At 47.4% G+C, this 19,272-nt stretch overlaps 1 protein-coding gene across 1 annotated transcript in view; it reads left to right on the forward strand.

Moving 5' to 3' along the window:
• Positions 1-19,272, forward strand: part of Ent3 (equilibrative nucleoside transporter 3) — a 454,360-nt gene that overhangs the window by 309,175 nt on the left and 125,913 nt on the right. Inside the window, exon 8 of the mRNA XM_075700951.1 lies at positions 3,252-3,511. Coding sequence (XP_075557066.1) covers positions 3,252-3,511 — 260 coding nt within the window. The remainder of the gene's footprint in view (positions 1-3,251; positions 3,512-19,272) is intronic.

Here is a 19,272-nt window from a genome sequence, read left to right on the forward strand (position 1 = left end):
AGCCTACGCTCCTACATCCAGTCACGACAATGAGGAAGTAGATCACTTTATGAAGATGTTGAATTAGCAATGAGAAAAGTGCAAACTCAGTATACGGTAGTAATGGGCGACTTCAATGCAACAGTGGGGAAAAAGCAGGCTGGGAAACTAGCAATTCGAAACTACGGCATCGATTCTAGGAACGCTATAGGAGAGATGTTTGTAGAATTCGCAGGAAGGAATATGCTTCGAATAATGAACACGTTTTTCAGGAAGCGTAGCAACAGAAAGTGGACCTGGAAAAGCCCCAATGACAAAGCAAGAAATGAAATTCATTTCATGCTTTCTGCCGACCCCAGCATAGTGCAGGATGTAAAAGTGATAGGTAGGGTAAAGTGCAGTGATCATAGGATAGTGAGGGCTAGGATTCACCTCTATTTGAAGAGAGAAAGAGAAAAATTGGGCAAGAAAACACAGGTAAACCTAGAGGTAGTAAGGGTAAAAGCAGACAAATTCAGGCTGGTACTTGCAAACAAATATGCAGCCTTAGAACAGATAGATAATGCTGACATAGAGGTAATTAATGAAACCGTTACTAGGCTGTCTTCAGAGGCGGCAATTGAAGTGGGAGGCAAGGCACCAAGGCAGCCAGTAGGCAAGCTCTCCCAAGTAACAAAGGACCTAATAAAGAAACGACAAAGAATGAAAGTGTCTAACTCAAGAGTTAAGATATAATTCGCGGAACTGTCAAAACTGATCAACAAGGCGAAAATAAGTGATATTCGAAATTATAACGTGAAAAAGACTGAAGAAGCCGTAAAATACGGACGCAGTCTAAAATCAGTGAGAAGGAAACTCGGCATAAGACAAACCAAGATGCACGCACTGAAAGATAAGCAGGGTAATACCATTAGCAATTTCGAAGGTATAATAAATGTAGCGGAAGAATTCTATACTGACCTGCACCGTACCCAGAGGACTCAAGAGTACTCCATTCGAAAGAATACTGAACAGGATACAGAAACTGCTCCTATAACTAAAGATGAGGTCAGAAGGGCCTTGCAAGACATGAAACTGGGAAAAGCGGCAGCAGACGTTGGAATAACAGTCGATTTAATCAAAGATGGAAGAGAAAAAAATGCTAGAAAAACTGGCGGCTCTCTATACGAAATGTCTGTCGACTGCAAGGGACCCAGAAAACTGTAATAATGCAAACATTATACTAATCCACAAAAAAGGAGACGTTAAAGAACTGAAAAATTATAGACCCCTTAGCCTACTCCCAGTATTATACTAAATATTTACCAAGATAACCTCCTATTGAATGAGGGCAACACTGGACTGTAGTCAACCAAGAGAACAGGCTGGCTTTACGAAGGGATACTCTACGATGGATCACATCCACGTCATGAATCAAGTTATCGAGAAATCCGCAGAATACAATAAACGTCTCTATATGGCTTTCATAGATTGCGAAAAAGCATTTGATTCAGTAGAGATACCAGCAGTCATAGAGGCATTGCGTAATCAAGGAGTACAGACCACTTACGTAAATACACTGGAAGATATCTACAGAGACTCCACAGCCATTTTAATTCTACGCAATAAAAGTAGGAAGATACCTATGGAGAAAGGGGTCACACAAGGATACACAATCTCTCCAATGCTATTCACTGCGGGCTTGGAAGAAGTAGTCAAGGTATTAAACTGAGAAGGTTTAGGAGCAAGGATCGACGGCGAATACTTCAGCTACCTTCGGTTTGCCGATGACATTGTTCAATTCAGCAATACTGCAGACGAGTTACAACAAATTATTGAGGACCTTAACAGGGAGAGTGTAAAAGTGGGGTTGAAGATTAATATGCAGAAGACAAAGATAATGACGATTAACCGGGCAAGAAAACAAGAGTTCAGGATCGCCAGTCAGCCTTTAGAGTCTGTGAAGGAGTACGTTTACCTAGGTCAACTAATCACAGGGAACCCTGATCATGAGAAAGAAATTCATAAAAGAATAAAAATGCGTTGGATCGCATACGGCAGATATTGTCAGCTCCTCACTGGAAGGTTACCATTATCATTGAAAAGGAAGGTGTACAATCAGTGCATCTTACCGGTGCTGACATATGGGACAGAGGCTTGGAGATTGACAAAGGAGCTTGAGACCAAATTAAGGACCACGCAAAGAGCGATGGAACGAAGAATGCTAGGCATAACGTTAAGAGACAGAAAGAGAGCGGTTTGGATCAGAGAGCTAACGGGTATAGCCGATATTCTAATGGACATTAAAAGAAAGAAATGGAGCTTGGCAGGTCATGTAATGCGCAGATTAGATAACCGTTGGACCATTAAGGTTACAGAATGGGTACCAAGAGAAGGGAAACGCAGTCGAAGACGGCAGAAGACTAAGTGGAGCGATGAAATTAGGAAATTCGCGGGAGCTAGTTGGAATCGGTTGGCGCAGGACAGAGGCAGTTGGAGATCGCAGGGAGAGGCCTTCGTCCTGCAATGAACATAACATAGACTGCTACTGCTGCTGATTATGATGATGTTTCTATTACAATGCGAAGATATCTTCCAAGCTGTTGATTTAGGTTCTTCTGGCTTCCTTGAAGCCTCTGGGTTCCGGGATAGCAGACTGAAAGTAAACATGTCCGCAAAAGAGATTAGTAAGAGGTGGTTGGAGGTTTGGTGGCAGAAAAGCAGGGACCGCAAACAGCGGAGGCGTACAAAAAACAAAGTTGGCTGTAGTGGTCCAGAAAGTTTGGTGCTGGGAATTATTTGTGAGTGTTTTCTTTACACAAAAGACAGGAAGGACATTAGGCAAAATAATAAGAACAATAGCGTGGTGGCGCAATCCATCACCCCGTTTCAGATGGGACGCTCATAGCATCCATCTACCCACCCACCCATCCATCCATGCATCCATTCGTCTATCTATCTATCTATCTATCTATCTATCTATCTATCTATCTATCTATCTATCTATCTATCTATCTATCTATCTATCTATCTATCTATCTATCTATCTATCTATCTATCTATCTATCTATCTATCTATCTATCTATCTATCTATCTATCTATCTATCTATCTATCTATCTATCTATCTATCTATCTATCTATCTATCTATCTATCTATCTATCTATCTATCTATCTATCTATCTATCTATCTATCTATCTATCTATCTATCTATCTATCATTGTGTCGGCTGTCGTCTTTGATGTTGAAAGTGGGCCTTTAGCATGTGTTCTCTATTTTTCACACCTCCTAGACGCGGCGGATACATCACTGATGACACCACGCGGAGCCTGTGGAGTGGTCGCCTGTCGGCGTCGCTAGGCGGCTCTGGTGATGTTGCCTCCTGTGGCGCCCCTTCGCGACGAGGCTTAGTTAGCGCCGGTGCTGCCACCGGAAGCGAAGAATTACCCACCTCCGGTCGAAAGGGCGTCAACTACCGTGTCCAGGATGTGGTTGTGCGCATGCGCAAAAGGACCCACGGCAGACCTAGCAGACTGTGGAGCGGCGTCAAGCGTGAGTAGCAGTTCCTTTTTATGTTAGGCAGTGGAGAGAGAGAGAAAATAGAGAGGAGACAGTGAGCTCAATTAAACGAAATCAGATTTTCTTCTCTCTCTCTTCTTTTTACGGGCATACGCAGAAGGAAGGGTGCATAGAGATACCATTAACGATCATTCAAGCCGGTGGACTTAAAGCTACTGCAGCAGCGCACGGATAGCTGTCTTTTGTTCTATTTTTTTTCGGCAACAAATGGGCCTATAGACCATAAATTTTTATCGCACAACAATGTTCTGTTGAGAACGGTCTGCAGGGGGATTCGCTGGACGTCGTATTCGGTACATGTGCGCGATAGGTGTCCGACGCTTTCTTCGTCGCACATTGATCTGTGAAGCTCGAAAATCGAGACGGTCCGGGCAGGTATGCGACGAAACAGTATGACTGGTCCTCGGCCTTTTGTCTTTGTTTCAGTGTGTCTAGCACTGTAGGTAGATTTCACTCACATATTTTTTCTCGCCTATTCACGTTTTTTTTTTAAAAGTTAGAATGTTTTTCAAAATTATATGAAAAGGAGTTGCCGTCACCGCTGAGAAAAGAAACCTACCTATTTCCGCATGTACCTATTTCAGCCGCATAATAGGTACCCGGCGGTAGCGCTCGTCCGCCTCCCACAGCAGCGGCGGGTGCTACACTGTTTCACCAGAGTTGTGGTGGGAGAAGAGCCGCCCAAAAAGCCTTCGATAATCTTGATAGGGCCCCCATTCGAGATGAGATCCCATATAAACAACAGAGTGTCAGGTCGCGGTATATATCTACTCATCAGGAAAAATCGGTGGGTTTCCGGCGCCATCAGGATTCGAACCCAGTACCTGCCTTGATACACACATTTTCCACGTTGACACTCATAATGCCGACGAATTGTAAGAAGGTTGAGCGTAGCGGTCAAGCTCCACGCACGGTGTTTTTTACTTATTTATTTATTACAAATACCTCTGTGATGTCCAGTGTAATCGCCGCAGTTAAAGTGACGCCCAGTTATTTGACTTTGTCAACGCATTGCACTAAAACATTATTCAGAGTATGAACTGGGCACCTTTTTCTTCTTTTTCGTAACTTTAACGTGATAACACTTTGCTACGTTCAAATCCATCTTCTATTTAGGACACCAGGAACAACTATTTTCGAGATCAAACTGCAACACACTCGTATGTTCAGCACATGACACGGTATGGTTCACAACGCAATCATCCGCATACAGTCTGATATTTCAAACACAGCCTTGACTTAAATCATTGATAAATATGAGGAACAGCAACGGCCCAAGGACCCACCCTTGAGGCACACCTGAAAAACATTAACCGATTTCGACGTCGCACCGTTCAGAACCACTTTTTGCTGCCGTTTATACAAATAATCTTTAAGCCAACCGTGATGTCATCGAGATACGCCGCGGTGGTGCGCAGCAGCACTGCCGCTGCGCAAGGCACTCGGTGTCTCGCAACACCGCCAACGGCGTTGTCTGCCTCGCACTTCGATGGTGCACGGGCAGAGGGAAAACCAGTGAACGTTTACTACCCACCGCGATTTCTTCGTGGCTTTGGCGTTACGTGCTAAGCACAAGGCTGAAATTGCGGTATCGAATTCCGGCTGCGGCAGCCGCATTTCCATGGGGGCGACGTGAAAATACGCTTGTGTACCGCGTGCATTGGACGCACGTTAAAGAACTCCAGGTGGCCAGAATTCGTCCGGAGTCCTCCCACTACGGTGTGTCTCATGATCAGATCATGTTTTTGGCGCGCAAAATCCCACAACTAAATTTAGTTGACGTCTACTGGTCCGTTATTCTCCGCTATGACCAGCTTATGCGCAACGCTGCTGAGCAGGAAGGCTAGAGTGCGTGCACACGACGCCCATGCAGGAAGGTCGAATGAGAGGCAGTGTGGGCCGAGCGTTTACGGTCTCCTCCGCTCCGACAAGTGTACCCTAAGAATTCGCACGCAGCTGCCGCGTGGGAACGACAGTGCGCGCGCACACAGCGGTCATGCCGGCAGCCGAACGTAGAACTCACTCCGCTACAGAGCTGATTGAGGGGAGCGTGCATCCACTGGCTTCGTTGACCTTTGGTAGCCAAGTTATAGCTGCGCCAGAACCTTTCACAGCGAATATGTTAGCCTCTAGTTGGTCGGGATCTTTCGCCGCGTCGTCCTTACGCAAGGAAAAAAATCTTCGGCGATAGAAGCGAAAAGTGCATACAACCTTTGGTATCACGCGTACAACATACGGCACAGCATTCGTGTCAATAAACAACAACCACAAAACAAGCATTTAAACCAAATAACGGATGATAAGGCGCTCTTGCTAACAATGCGAAGCACGTAGCGCTCCCCGCATGCGTTTCCCAGCAAAGATTGCTGTTGCGCAAGCTGCCGCGGCGACGGCAGCTTGCGACGTGGGGAGTGTCGTTGCTAGGAGGGCCAGTCTAGCAACTGATTATGCTGTTGTTGCAGCACCGCTATGGGTAGGCAACGCATAGTTACGACTCCCGAGGAGCAGCGTGAATACGAGGAGCGGCAAAGGGCAAAGAAACGACAACACCACCAGAGGCGGCGTGCTGCTGCTGGTCGCATTGCCGCGGAAATCCAGCACAGAGGAGGCCGCGCGTGCACATTCTCCCGTCGCTGATTAATGCGCCAGAGGAGGAATTCAGCAAAACCCGTTCCCTTCCACTCGGTGAAGAAGGATGACCACCGAATCTGTGATTGTGGGCCCCTTAATGGCGAACTGCATCTCCGCCGCGTGTCGGCCAGGCATTGCACTGTCTTCTGGATTGGCCGACATATGGGGATTGATTAAAGCCTGCTTGACATCCGCCTCGGCATTGCAGTATATTCGGGATCGGCGCACGTATCCAAATTTTTCGTCTATGTCCACGTAGACGGGATCCGCCAGAACCTAACATAAACAGCTTCGCTGTAAAAACTCCCAGGTGTCCTTAGCTATCGCCTAAAAGACGCGAAGGCGAAAGCCAGCTGTGGACGAGGACGAACGCGCGAGCAGGGGCACGAGCGCGTCTTTGTGACCACGTGGTCTCTTAAGCATGAATTGCTTTTAACTGCCGTTGTCGGCGACGTTCAAGTGACCTTGAGCCAAAAGCCAGAGCCGTTATCCGGACACTCAGACGAGAACATCTGTGCAAGTTGCGAGAACAAAACGAGAGCCCCTCATCTTTTGTACAGGACTGCATTACATACGCTAGTTACTTCCCAAACAAGTTACAAAAAAATATTGCTTCCGAGTTCTTCCTAATGTTTGTTCACAATATCACTCAAACTGTAACTTCTAGTACGCTCAAGTTTTTTTTTTTGTCATTTCCAATAGGCTACGTTCAAACGGTACATACAGGGCACTATACACTTGACTGTCGTCCTTTGGCGCCGAGTGCTCTTTTCAACGCCAGCGGTCCGCGAGTTCCGCGGCGCGTCCGGGGCGCCGCTAATGGCCGTTTGACCGAGACGATATACTTGCGACGAGGTCCTTTCTGTGACAGGAACCCATTGCGTCCATGTGGACCAGTGTACAGTATGGCGGGGTGTGGTGTGATGTGGCGAGGTGGGCCGTGGCGAACATGCACTGCGCCAATAGTGCGGCTAGTCCGCCCAGTCTGCTTTGCCGGGAGCCATTTCACGCATACATCTACTCTCGATTACGGGAGAGCCAGCAATTTTTCCCTTCCGCATATCGCGAACACAAACTCTGCACCCAGCAGTTTTCTTTAATAATTAACAGCTTTTTAACTTGAATATAGTGTTAAGCTTTTTAGCCAGAACAAACATCCTGAAAATCATTTGGCCAGGACATTTTTCGCACATGCCTATAAGCCATTGCCTGTAACGCTCTTCTTGGAGCGCTGTTGCTTGTCACCGACATGTTTTATTGAATCAGTTATTCTTAATGAAATTCTATTTGTCATAGTGCACACTACTTGTTTCCATTACTTAAATAGCTCTATATTGTATGCATCTTACAGCGCCATATATTTAGATCGTTTTAGAGCCATGTAACACCTGCCATGAGCACTCCACTTCTCACTTCATTCACAATTCACTCACAGCTAACACCTCACCATGTGTCGTGACGCTCTTTGGTCATATTTGGCACTTGCGCCATTAAACACCAGATATCATCATCAAATAAATTAAGATGTATATGTATCCGCGTCATTGAAAAAAAGAAAAGTACTATCAGCGTCAAATGAAACGTGAACAGTGGAGCGCGTGGCCCGAGCGTAAGTGGGGGAAGGTACTACAGTGCGCGCCGCCCATGTCATCACCATCGACAGGCATCCGGTTTGGCCGCACTGCGCTCGTCTGGGAGTCGAGCAGCCAAGCGCGCTGCGCACGTTTGCCGATCGAAAGAGCGGATGTGGTGCACAAGCGGCAAACTGCACGAGCGAATCTCTCTCTCTTATGATGACGGTGCAAACCGCGCCACGCGCACCGTTCGCATTTCATTCGACACGATAGCACTTATGGTTTCAGCGAACTGTGCGACAATACTCGCTGTAAACTGCAATATTCTAGCTTCTTTATTCCTTAATATTTCTTCTCTCCCTTTCGAATATAACAACCAGAACAGAAGCGGAAATATCTCTCTATAGGGGGATCGCGTGGTGCGACCAAACCAGATGTGCGCGCCTTTCAGGGGTGATGGCTCGCACTGTACCTTCACTAATGCTCGGGCCACACGCTCCGCTGTTCGCGCTTCAATGGACGCTGACAGTACATGATAAGATGGCCTATAAAGGTGTGCGTGTGTGTGTGTCTGGGGGAGGAGGGGCTTGTCGTGGTAGGTTTGGTACTGCTAAAGGAGGTCACTTACTGGGAAACTTTGAGAAACACTGCTATAAAATATTTTTTTGAGGGTTTTCGAAGTGAATAAAAAAAATCCGACTACAGCCTTCGTTTTCTCTATTTGTATTCAACCTCCTACTACAAAATTAACGAAAATAGTTTTGACAATACCTTACCAGTCCTAATGGACCACGTGTTTCTCCTTTGTGTACCTTTATGCGATTGTAAATAACAAGATCGAGCCCTCTCGGCGCCCTTTGTCCCCTTTTGTGCGTACATCGCTATTCGTAAATTCCGGCCAGCCTTGCTCTCGACCTCGCGCAGGAATCGGGGCCGGAGGAACAGTGCGCGCGTGCCGTGGTTCTCTCCGAGCGGCGCTTGGCCAAACAGCGCGCGCTGTCTCGTCGCCGTTCCCTGGCCTCCGCGCTGCACGACCAAAAAGAAGAAAACGGGGGGGGGGGGGGGGGGAGCGTTGCGGCACACGGGCCTGCTGAAGGAGGACGCCGGAGACGCCGCAGTGTCTCGCTGCTCTCCTCTCAATCGAGCTGGCGCGTCGATATCGATATGCGCAAACAACTGCCCAGCCTCGTAGGAGGAGGAGGAGGAGGAGGAGGAGGAGGAGACGAGACGAGACGTGCCGGGGACATCACAGACAGGCTCCCCCCCTCTCACTGCGTCTCCAAACCGAGAGCGTGCAGAGAGAGGGAGAGAGATAGGCAGATGAGATGACGCACGGCCTCCATCGTGCTTCGTACGGGAGAGCACACTAGCGCGATGCGGCCGCCTTGTTGCGCGGCTGCGATATCCTCTCCCACCAGAAGGAACGTCTATAAGCAGCGCGATGGGACGAGAACAAAAACATGCGCAACAGGACTAGCGCCGAGTACTGCCAGCTAAATTTTATTGGACTAAGCACCAGCCATTTATTGTCATGTCAAAAACGAGAAAACCTTCCGCGGTTTCAGTGCAGTGAGTGCTACATATAGCCTGGTTGCGCGCTTTTTTATTCTAGCCCCGCAGCTTTACTTCATGAAATCTTCAAGATGAACGAAAATGAACTTTTCACACGCGCAGTAACGTCTCTGGCAGTTCATTAAAGCTCGCATCTCTTTAGGATGAACAAAGTCGTCCGGTTCAAGTTATTGCTACTCTGCGAAGCTGCGACATTTCTCGGAAGGGAAGTTCTGACAGGTATACGCTGAGATGTGGGCCGATCCCGAAGGCAGTGCGTTCTCGCACAGCGTGTCAAAGCGCTAGCTGTCACGGGGAAAGAAAGCGAGAAACTGACACGTGACGCACGCGCCGTGTACGTTTCAAAGAGGGACTTTGGCACGCCGCGGGTGAATCATGCGGAGTTGACCGAGGCCTCCTACAATGAGCGAGGGCTTGTGCGTCCCGGAAGAGGTTCCGTCCCACCTTGGCTCACGTAAAGTCGCCGACTTTACCCACTTTGCAGGCATCCCGCAGAGAGTGCGTTCGGCGATCGCGTCGTGGGGTGCACGAAAAGAGGGGCGAGGCGCTTTGACGAAGGAGCGCGTGCCGAAGATCGCCCGTGACGCGCGCGCGCGTGTCGAGACGCCATCCGAAGCTGTAATTTAGCAGCGTGAAGTGCTGCCCTGGTTTATTAATTTATTTAGAACACAGATATGTGGAAGAGTGGAGATATTTTCTATTCCTCGACCTCTTCACAGCAGCCTATTTATAATAGAAAAGAACAGAGCATCATTTCCAATCAGACATAATCGTCTAACTTTATTTTTTTGAGTGACAAAAAACAAAAAGCGAGACGCTACTTGCTTGAAAAAGATTTCGGGGTTGGCGCAACTTGCTTACGCTCCTGCGTTTTCCCTCGAAATTCTTGCTATGTGTATACAGGGCGTCCATCCTTATTTTACTCAAACCTCAAAAATATGCGTGAGCCACGTAACCGGACACAACCGAGGTAACGTTGTTTGTCGTCGCTCGGAGATACTCAGACTATATTTTTTCATTCTACCTAGTTGCCCAATTAATGTTATTAATTAATCAACTTCTCAAAATTTACTAGATGAAAAGTGTAAATGAGAAAATTGTAGAACGACATGAAAAACTCCCGATACAAATTTATGTGGCTCAATAGGTGCTATATAAAAATGTTTTCTGAGCGGGAAAGAAGCCCGCAAATACACGCAACGTTTCTCGAGATGCCAGTCGCGCGGCAATATTGAGTGCATTTGCGGGCTTCTTTCACGCTCGGCAAAGCAATCTTATGTAGCACGTGTTGAGCAGAAGAAAGCTGTCGCTGTACAATTTTCTCATTGACACTTTTCATCTACTTATAATATTTTAGAAGTTGATTAATTAATTGTCAGGACTAATTAAGCAGTTATAGTGACTGAAAACAATAATATGACTATCGCCATGCGACGGCAAACAACATTACCTCAGTTGTGTCCAGCTACGTGGAATTTGCATATTTTTAAAATTTGGCTCAAGTAACGTGGGACATCCTGTATATCTCTAGCATACGCTAAAGAGGATGAAGCCGGAAACCTGCGTGCTCACAAGACATTGAATAAATTACGTTGGCGTTGTCATTCGAATGCGTTGTTACTTCCTGTTGTTTTCTCTTTATTTGTTTTCCACTTGTTTTTTTTTTTTCAGTCGCCTCATCGCCACTGGTTCCGTGTGGTTAATGCCATGCTGGAACGGTCATGGAAAGTCTATGAAGAACATTATGACACATACGCAGGTTCATTCAATGATTTTTTGAACACTTCAATCGACGAGCGTAGCGACATGGGCTTGCATATGGGGTGCCTTCTACATTCTTGTTGCACTAGCAGAATCTGAGGGACACGGAAAGTGAAATTAAACAAACACGCAGCGCTAACTTTCAACAACACATTAATTTGCGGTTCTCGCAGGCACACTTATACTCCTTAAAACGTCATAAGAGACGTGAAAATTTTTCGACAAATATGAACAAAACCGGGAGAACCATCCGCAGACAATTTTGCGACCACGTTGATTATGTAGAAGGGTGTCCGTTCATCGCGAAGACAGGTAATCGAGCTTTTTTTTTATTGATAAAGAAATATTGGCGCAGGAGCTTGAATTTGGTGCAGTAACGCCGGACGGTCATTTTTCCAACCCATGAGCCATCGAAGGCTTTCGCCCTGAAAAATCGGGCCCCTCGGTTTCCTTTCGTCTCGTTCGTTGCATAGCGAGGGTCTCGATTTCGGCAGCTTTGATGCTTTCAAGTAGCATGTGTGGGTTTATTGACCAGTCGCCTTCACCCATGAAGTACCCTGGGTGTGACACCGGCGGCAGAGAGGATGTCCCACATCCGCTGCCAAGGCCATAAGTGGTGGCGCTGGCCAACCCTCCCACGGTTAGTTCTAGTAGACAGATATAAATTACCCTGAAAGTGGATGGGAAAACGGCGCCGCGCTAGCTCAATTGTAGAAACGATGTACAGCGCGAAGGACGATCGATGACACACTGCGCTGTGTGCGTCGTCTCTCTCGTTCGTTGTCCTTCGGGCTGTGCGTCGTTTCTACCATGAATTACGAGCTAGCCCAAGCCTCCCTTATTAGCTCAATCGGTAAGAGCATCGCATGTCTGATGCGAAGACGTGGCTTCATATCCTACCTGCGGCCAGTTGTTTTTTCAACCACTTTCATTTCCAGTTATTCATAATTTCTTTAATTAATTATTTATTCATTTACTTAATAATTTGTTTATTTATAGATACTGTCAATTCCAATAGAGATTATAACAGAAGGCCAAGTGCAAGAAAAAAAAGCATAGGAAAACTTTATACAACCAAATATCGCGCAATTGACGGCTGTAAGGCATACAACAAAATCTACAAAGTAAATTGCACAGACAAATGACATCGGCACTTGGCTTATATGAGGACAAAGGCGAAAAGATAACACTGTTTCAAGATAGGGACGCTAGCAAATCGCTTTCAATTGGTTTAGAGAAACGATCTGAAAATGTGCTACTGGTAATGGAGGTGGTCAGGTTATTCGATTCTCCGATCGACAGGGGGAAAAACGAGAATTTGAGGGCATCTGTATAGGGAATTTGAAAGACGCAAGGGTATGGCAATGTTTCTGGCGGGTAGTTCTTGCTGTGGATTGCTTAATATAACGGGACATCTCTATATTTAGGTGGTTGTGTAACAGTTGGTACATTACCTTTAAGTGCGCCAATTTCGCGTTAATTTTTATGGTTAGTAATCCAGACTTTTTAAGCAGTTCCGTGGGCGAATCTGTTCGGTTAAATTTGTTAAAACTTACCCTAAGCGCTTCTCTTCGAACTCCTTCGAGTTTGTCGGTTAGTTCTTTTTTTGTGTGTACGGAAACCAAGCAGTGTTTGCGTATTCCACGATGGGTCTGATAAGTGTATTATAGGCCAATAACTTAGTGTCTGGTTTTGCTAGCTGTAATCTTCTTTTTAGAAAAAGCAGTCTTTTTAGTGCAGATAATGTGATGTATTGTATATTAGGATTGCATCGTAGATATTGTGACAATATGACACCTAGGTATTTATGCTCCTTAAATTTAGACAGGCTAATTGAATTAATGGTATAATTAAAGTTGGATGAATGTTTTTTTGATAGTTATGGATAAGAGAGCGGACTTTTTTTCGTTAATGTGCATTTGCCAACTTGCCAAGAACCGCTGATAACCTCCCCTGGGCTGTTTTCCTTGGTGTCATTGTTTGCTAGCTTTATATGATAGCAATATTATGGTCCGGATCTCAGGCTACGAATCTCATGTGTCATCCACTTGTAATGACATTAGCAAAGTGATAATCTACACACGGTGTGAACTGACTTACGTTGTTCGTCCAGTGTGGCCACATGGCAGTAATCAGTATGTGTGTTTGACCGTAAAAAAACAAACACTTGCGTTTACTTTAGTGGGCGCTTACCTTTCTCCATCAAGTCGTTTCGATAGGCAGATACTGAGGTACATTATAGATGTGACACCTGGTCCATGGATTGTTGTTGGGGACTTCAACGCGCATGATTCACTTTGGTGAAGCAACAAGATAAATTCCAAAGGAAGAAACCTCGTGTCCTTTGCTTGCTACCATGAACTTTGTTGTCTAAATGATGGCAGTCCCACGTTTCTGCGCGGCCACACGTACAGTAGTTCTTTAGACTTAGCTTTTGTTTCGCGATGCCTCACTCGCTGCGTCCATTGGTTCGCAGCTGTAGAAACCCACGGAAGCGACCACATTCCTACCTACCCGAAGATAAAAGAACTCACCAAATCCGTTCCATCAAATTTTAAACAAAGAATAGATTGGCCCGTGTTTAAATCACTTATGGAAGACACATGAAACGAAGGCATTTCGTCCACACTAGGATTTGAGATCGCCAAGAAGAGAAGAAGTATTTTAATGACTGGAAAATGTAGAGAGGTCGGCCGGATAATGGAGCATCTGGCCTGCTACTCTACGTAAGGGAAGGGGAAGAGGGGAAAAAAGGGTCACAATGGGGGATGATAATGGGAGGAACGAGGTGAAGGACTCATTACACAACTGGTATCACAGGCGTGAGTCCAGGCCCGCGTCACCTAGGAAACGCGAAAGAGCACGCATTGTCTCTGTCGTCTGCCAACTCTGTGGCCATGCGCCTAGCAAGAGGTCCTCCGACAGTGGTCCATTTTGTAAATGTCTCAAGGTATCTGCCATTGTCAGTCTTTCGCGTGTATACTCAGGGCACACCACGGGCACATGTTCTATGGTCTCTACAGCCCCACACACTGAACAGTCCGGGGAGTCTGTCCGTCCAATAATGTGCAAATATTTGCGCGTGAAGGTGACGCCTAATCGCAGTATGTGTATCAGGCATGTATGAGGGCGTGGAATTCCACGCAGACTAGGAAATTTCATATCGGGATCCAGCCATTTAAGGCGGATGTGACGATCGTCTGGCTGGGCCCAGTATCTTCTCGTCGCACTCCTCATTAATTCCGACAGGAGGCATGTGATGTCCGGTCTGGAGAATGGCACTACAGTTCGCAGGCCATTGCTGAGGGCGCGCCTTGCTGCAGCATCGGTCATCTCATTGCCGTTGAGCCCACAGTGTCCCGGGATCCATTGGAACACTATGCGGTGGTGTTTTTCTTGAGCGCATGAAAGTAGCTCGGTGATCTGCAGTGCCAGAACCTGATATGCGGTGTGGCGCAGGAAGCATCCCAAAATTTGCAGCGCGGGTTTTGAGTCCGTGAAAATGCACCACTCTTGAGGTCTTTCCCCGCAGATGTGGCGAATCGCTTCCCGAACAGCCACAAGCTCTGCAGCGGTTGATGTAGAATTATGGTCTAGTATGAAACCTCGAGTCATCTGTTGGGCTGGTATCACCACAGCTGCTGTTGATGCCTTTGGTACGCAGAGCCGTCTGTGTAAACATGAACATATGTCTGGTATTCTGACCAGATGTACGCAAGAGCAAGTTGCTGTAGTCCACTGACGGGAACCAATGATTTCTATAGTATGCCAGGGACATGTACGCATACGGAAGGTTGAGAGATCGCCAAGGCTATGCAGGATGCTACGCGTTCATTTCGGCCATTAGAGAAATCCGCGTATTTTGATTCGGAAACACAGAGCCTCCGTGCAATCCGCCGGCGAGCGGAGCGACGGTACAGATGGACCAAATCGTTCTACGACCTTAGAGAGGCCAGACGCATTCAAAAGCGTCGCCTTGCTGTACTGCAAAATCGACGCTGGAAATCGTTTTGCGAGTCTCTCGACCCGCGTAAACCTCTTGTCGGTTGACTGGAGAACCATTCGTGGACTTCGAGCAGCTCCTCAACAGCGTCGTCCATTTAAGACTCTAGCCCTACATCAAGGACGCCGAGAAGTCGAGGTAGCCGAAGCTTACTGCGCAAGGATGGCGGGTCCGGCGCTCACGTATTCACCTTGCGCACCCATTCCCATTGTGCCCCCTTGCTCCCGAGATCCTCGTATGGACGCTGATTTTTCCATCGAAGAACTGGAGGCCGCACGTGCTGGGTGCAGGCGATCTTCGTCACCAGGACACGATGTCATCACATACTCTGCGCTTGCAAACCCTGGTCAGGAGGCCAGAAATGCCCTTCTTGGCCTATACAACGCATCATGGCGTGACGGCCTGGTTCCTACAACGTGGAAATCCAGTCGCCTTGTTCCACTCCTCAAGGCTGGCAAATACTTGTTGGAATTGTCATATTACCGTCCAATAGCACTGGCCAGCTATGTCGACAAGGTAATGGAGAGAATGATCCTTACACGGTTAGGATGGTACTTGGAATTTTACAACGTCTATTCAGAGGTAATGGCTGGTTTTCGACACGGCCGCTCGTCAATAGACAGCGTTATCGACCTTGTGAGATACGTGCAACACCAGAAACATCTAAAACGAATCACTGCAGTTCTATTCCTTGATGTTAAAGGTGCGTAGGACAATGTAGACCATCATGCAATTCTGGCCGCCTTAGAAGCTGTAGGGATTGGTGGACACACCTTTCGCTGGATAGGCAACTATTTGAATGGCAGATCTTTCTTTATTTTGACTGAAGACGGACCAACGCCGCCTAGCTATACCAGTCATGGTGTACCGCAAGGCGGAGTACTGAGCCCTACCCTTCTCAACCTGGTGGTCGTTGGTCTCACTGATTCGTTACCGCAAACCGTTCAGCTATCCATATATGCACACGACATTTGCATATGGGCTTCAGGCGTGACACGTGTACAAGTCCGCGCACTAATTCATAAAGCTTCAACGGTTGTGTCAACATACCTAAGAAGACAAGGCCTGCAGCTTTCCGCTGAGAAATGTGCACTCGTTGCTTTTACTCGCAAAGCGATGGCCCCATATGCTTTGCGGATTAATGACCAAATTATACGATATAGACGAACGCACCGATTTCTTGGCGTCATCATTGATAGAGACTTGTCTTGGAGCCCTGACATCTCGTACATGACAAAGCGTTTGGCCGCCAATCTGTACCTTCTTGCGTTTCTCGGCGGGAAGTCCTGGGGGCGCAACAGTACCGTCAATGTTGCAACTATATAAAGCACTGTTTTTGGGCTTCCTGCGGTATAGCTTACCTGAACTAGGAAATACTTGCACACAGAATATCCGCAAGCTCCAGAGCGTGCAAGCCCAATCACTCAGGACTTGTCTCGTTCTCCCGAAAACTACGTCGTCGATTGCGACGAGGCCATAGTCAGAGACGCTCCTTTGACAGTATACATCGGTACAGATGCCCTGAGACCACACATCCGACACCTGACTCGGATTCCCTCCCACCATCTTGCTTGCTTGCCAGCAAAAAGGCCACTTTCAACTTTTGCCAAAACATCAGTCAGTCATCATCAGTCATCAGTCATCAGTCATCAGTCAGACATCAGTCCTATTTGTCATCAGAATTTACGCCCGCTACACGATTATGAGATCCATTGTGGTGTCTTCACCGGCCACAAGTGCAACTGACAATTTCAGGAATCAGAAAGAAAGCTGGAACACCATTACAAGCATTGGAACAAGCAACCTTGGAGCTCATTCACAACGTGCACAGATTCCGGCAACATGTATACACAGATGGTTCAGTAAAACTCAGCAGATCTGCTGCTGCAGTCATCCTCCCGGCAAAATCTGAGGAAATCAAATAAGGAACTTCATGTGTGACCACGTCGACGGGTGCAGAACTCGCGGCGCTTCGTACTGCACGTGATTTCATTAATCATGAACCACCGCAACAATGGACAGTCTTTAGTGACTCCAAGGGAGCCCTTCAGTGCATACTAAGCCCAATGTCCCACGAACCCAGTGAACAACTGACCTCAGAAATTCGGCACATATATCATCAAAGTCATGACAAGGGACACAACATAATCTTTCGGTGGCTTCCAGGACATTGTAACATCAGCGGGAATGACCACGCCGACGAAGCCGCCAGATCTGCGCATGAAAGTGGTCAACGAGTCTTCATTCCGCTTTCGCGAACAGACGCTGCGGCTGGGCTGCGATTGATGTCCCGTGACTGTACTTTGCCACTGTGGGACTCAAATGTTTTCACCATGTGTCGGTTGCGTTCGTTGTCTCCGGACATACGGATGCACCTCCCGCCTGTTACCACGACGTGAACAGACCATGCTCTACCGTCGGTGGCTAGGCGTTGCCTTTACGAACTCATATGTTTTCCTCATTGGAATGGCCAACAGCCCTACGTGCGACACATGCAACATCGACGAGACGCTCGCACATATTATCTGTGTCTGCCCGCGATATAGTGCCCAGAGACAAGTGATGTGCAGAGTACTGGACCAGTTGGACAATCGTCCATTATCATAACTAAAAGCTTTAGGTCAATGCTCCGAAAGAACATCCGCGTTGAAGGCCTTACTCGCGTTATTAGGGTTCCTGCGGTCTACGGGGCTTCACGACAGTCTCTAAGAATGCCGCCCACTACCGCTCTGTAGTGTACGCGCTCTGTTCGTGCTTGTCTCTCTTTCTATCTATCTCCCCCTTCCATTCTGTTTCTCTTTTTACCCCCTTAACCCTTCCCCCTGCGCAGGGTAGCCAACCGGAACTACCTCTTGTTAACCTCCCTGCCTTTCTCTGCATTATCTTCTCTCTCTTCTTATGATAGAGCTTTATATATATATATATATATATATATATATATATATATATATATATATATATATATATATATATATATATATTATATTGTTACACACGAGGTGTTTTAATGCAGAACCAGATGAATCTGGTTGATAGGCGCGGTTGTTGAAGAGCGGTCTCGCGGCAGCTTGGCTAACGTCGTTCTCTTCCTTCTTTCATCTGGTTGTCTGCGCGGCAGGCATGGTTCATGACAGCTTGTGACATTTCCCCGCTGGCAGATGAAGCCCACCGGGCGAGTCAGTCATCTCGTGGGTTGTAACGCCTCAGACGCGTGACGTGTGTCACTTCACCCTTGGCCGAGCGTCGTCCACTGCTCGCGAGACGCGCAATGCGGTAGTTTACTTCGCTGAGGCGCTCCAGAATAACGTAAGGGCCGACGTAGTGGGCGAGAAACTTCTGGCACAAACCACGCTTCCGCAACGGCGTCCAGAGCCACACAAGGTCACCAGGATCGAAGTAAACGTGGCGGTGACGCCCGTCATAGCGTATCTTGGACCGGTCCTGCGATGCTAGGGTGCGTAGCCTAGCGAGGCGCCGCGCTTCTTCTGCTCGACATAGGATCTCATCAATTGATTCGTTGTCATGAGCGAAGTAGGGAAATATGGTGTCGAGGGTGTAGCGCGGCGGACGAGCATACAGAAGGAAAAATGGTGAGTAACCAGTGGTCTCGTGTCTCGCGGTATTGAAGGCATAGGTAATGAAAGGCAAGATACTGTCCCAATTCTTGTGTGCTGAATCGACGTACATGGACAGCATGTTGGTAAGCGTTCTGTTTGTGCGCTCGACCAGACCATTAGTTTGCGGATGGTAGGGCGTAGAATGGCGGAAGCTACATGAACACAGACGAAGGGTTTCTTCAACCACGTCCGCGGTAAACTGTCGCCCACGATCGCTGATTACTATGCGAGGAGGTCCATGTCGGAATATAACGTTAGCCAGCAAGAAGATAGAAACTTCTGTAGCTGTGGCCGATGGCAATGCGGCGGTCTCTCAATAGCCGGTAAGGTGATCTACGCAAACGATAACTCAACGATTACCCTTGAAGGATCGCGGGAGAGGGCCCAGAAGATCTATACCAACTTGCTCAACGGGGACGCTAAAAGGGGGAACTGGTTGAAGCAGGCCATGTGGCGCTTGTGGCGGACGCTTGTAGCGCTGGTATTGAGAGCAGCTGGCGACGTAGCGTTCGATATCCTTCCGCATTTTAGGCCAATAAGAACGTTCTTGAGCCCGGTAGAGTGTACGTGCGGAAC

This window comes from Dermacentor variabilis, chromosome 8, assembly GCF_050947875.1.
Source record: "Dermacentor variabilis isolate Ectoservices chromosome 8, ASM5094787v1, whole genome shotgun sequence".
Taxonomy (NCBI): Eukaryota; Metazoa; Arthropoda; class Arachnida; order Ixodida; family Ixodidae; genus Dermacentor; species Dermacentor variabilis.